This window comes from Propithecus coquereli, unplaced genomic scaffold, assembly GCF_000956105.1.
Source record: "Propithecus coquereli isolate 6110/MARCELLA unplaced genomic scaffold, Pcoq_1.0 Scaffold211, whole genome shotgun sequence".
Taxonomy (NCBI): Eukaryota; Metazoa; Chordata; class Mammalia; order Primates; family Indriidae; genus Propithecus; species Propithecus coquereli.
Window position 1 is genome coordinate 2,383,875 of NW_012146190.1, and position 917 is coordinate 2,384,791.

At 35.1% G+C, this 917-nt stretch overlaps 1 protein-coding gene across 1 annotated transcript in view; it reads right to left on the reverse strand.

Moving 5' to 3' along the window:
* The window catches only part of TRPM6 (transient receptor potential cation channel, subfamily M, member 6), a 130,309-nt gene that overhangs the window by 74,112 nt on the left and 55,280 nt on the right, over nucleotides 1-917 (reverse strand). Inside the window, exon 20 of the mRNA XM_012644416.1 lies at nucleotides 589-735. Coding sequence (XP_012499870.1) covers nucleotides 589-735 — 147 coding nt within the window. The remainder of the gene's footprint in view (nucleotides 1-588; nucleotides 736-917) is intronic.

Consider the following 917-nt stretch of genomic DNA (forward strand, 5'->3'; position numbering starts at 1 on the left):
AAGCATTAGAAAAATAAATACAACAAAATAAATGTGAAAAGCACTCAGTATATCTAAAGTACAGTTCATGCTTTCTCTGTAATTTTACTCTCCATAATAGATTTAGTATTTGTTCGTACAATTCAGCTTCCAACATTTTTCTTGCCTTCTACATATTTGTAAGTACATGCTACTGAAGACAAAAACAAACACTAGCATTTTTTGTCTCTATAACACATGATTCCTGCAAAGAAAACTTTGATTCAACTGCTGGTTTTCTTGCTCAAGATTGGAAAAGAATCCACCCACCTGTTACTTTATTCTACAAACACTGTTGCTAATTTTGTTGTTCCATAAATCTTCAAACGCTTAGTCTCGGCTGTGCTAACATTAGCACTCCAAGAAAGAAGAAAACGTTTGTTCTCAAACTCCCAAAGCAGGAGAACTCCACTCTAACCTCTCTTTCCTACCTATTTTGTCATGCCCGCACTTTGTTTACTATACTCATACATTTTTATTTCAAATCAGCAAATCAGGCACATCATTATCAACATTATCATTACTATCAACAGCCATCAATACTACATATATTGTTGCAATGAGACCGACCGTATAAAACCAAAACTTGACAATCGGAGCACTGTAGAACTCATAGACCTTTCTAGTCCACGGAAGGCTCTGGGGCCCACTCTCTAAATCCAAGTGCTGATTTTCACTCAGCTTCTCATCAGGGCCCCTTTCCACATCATAGTCTTTCTGTAAAATAAACAAACATATAATCATTTTTTTGTCAGCAGGTTAATTAAAATATTGATAGGCAAAGACATCCAAAAATAAAATAAATAATACGTTAGAAATGAAGTGGGCACCCACCTGCCAAATTATAATCTTAGCTTTAAAGGCAAAGGAAACTGTATGTATCATACAAATCTGTGACC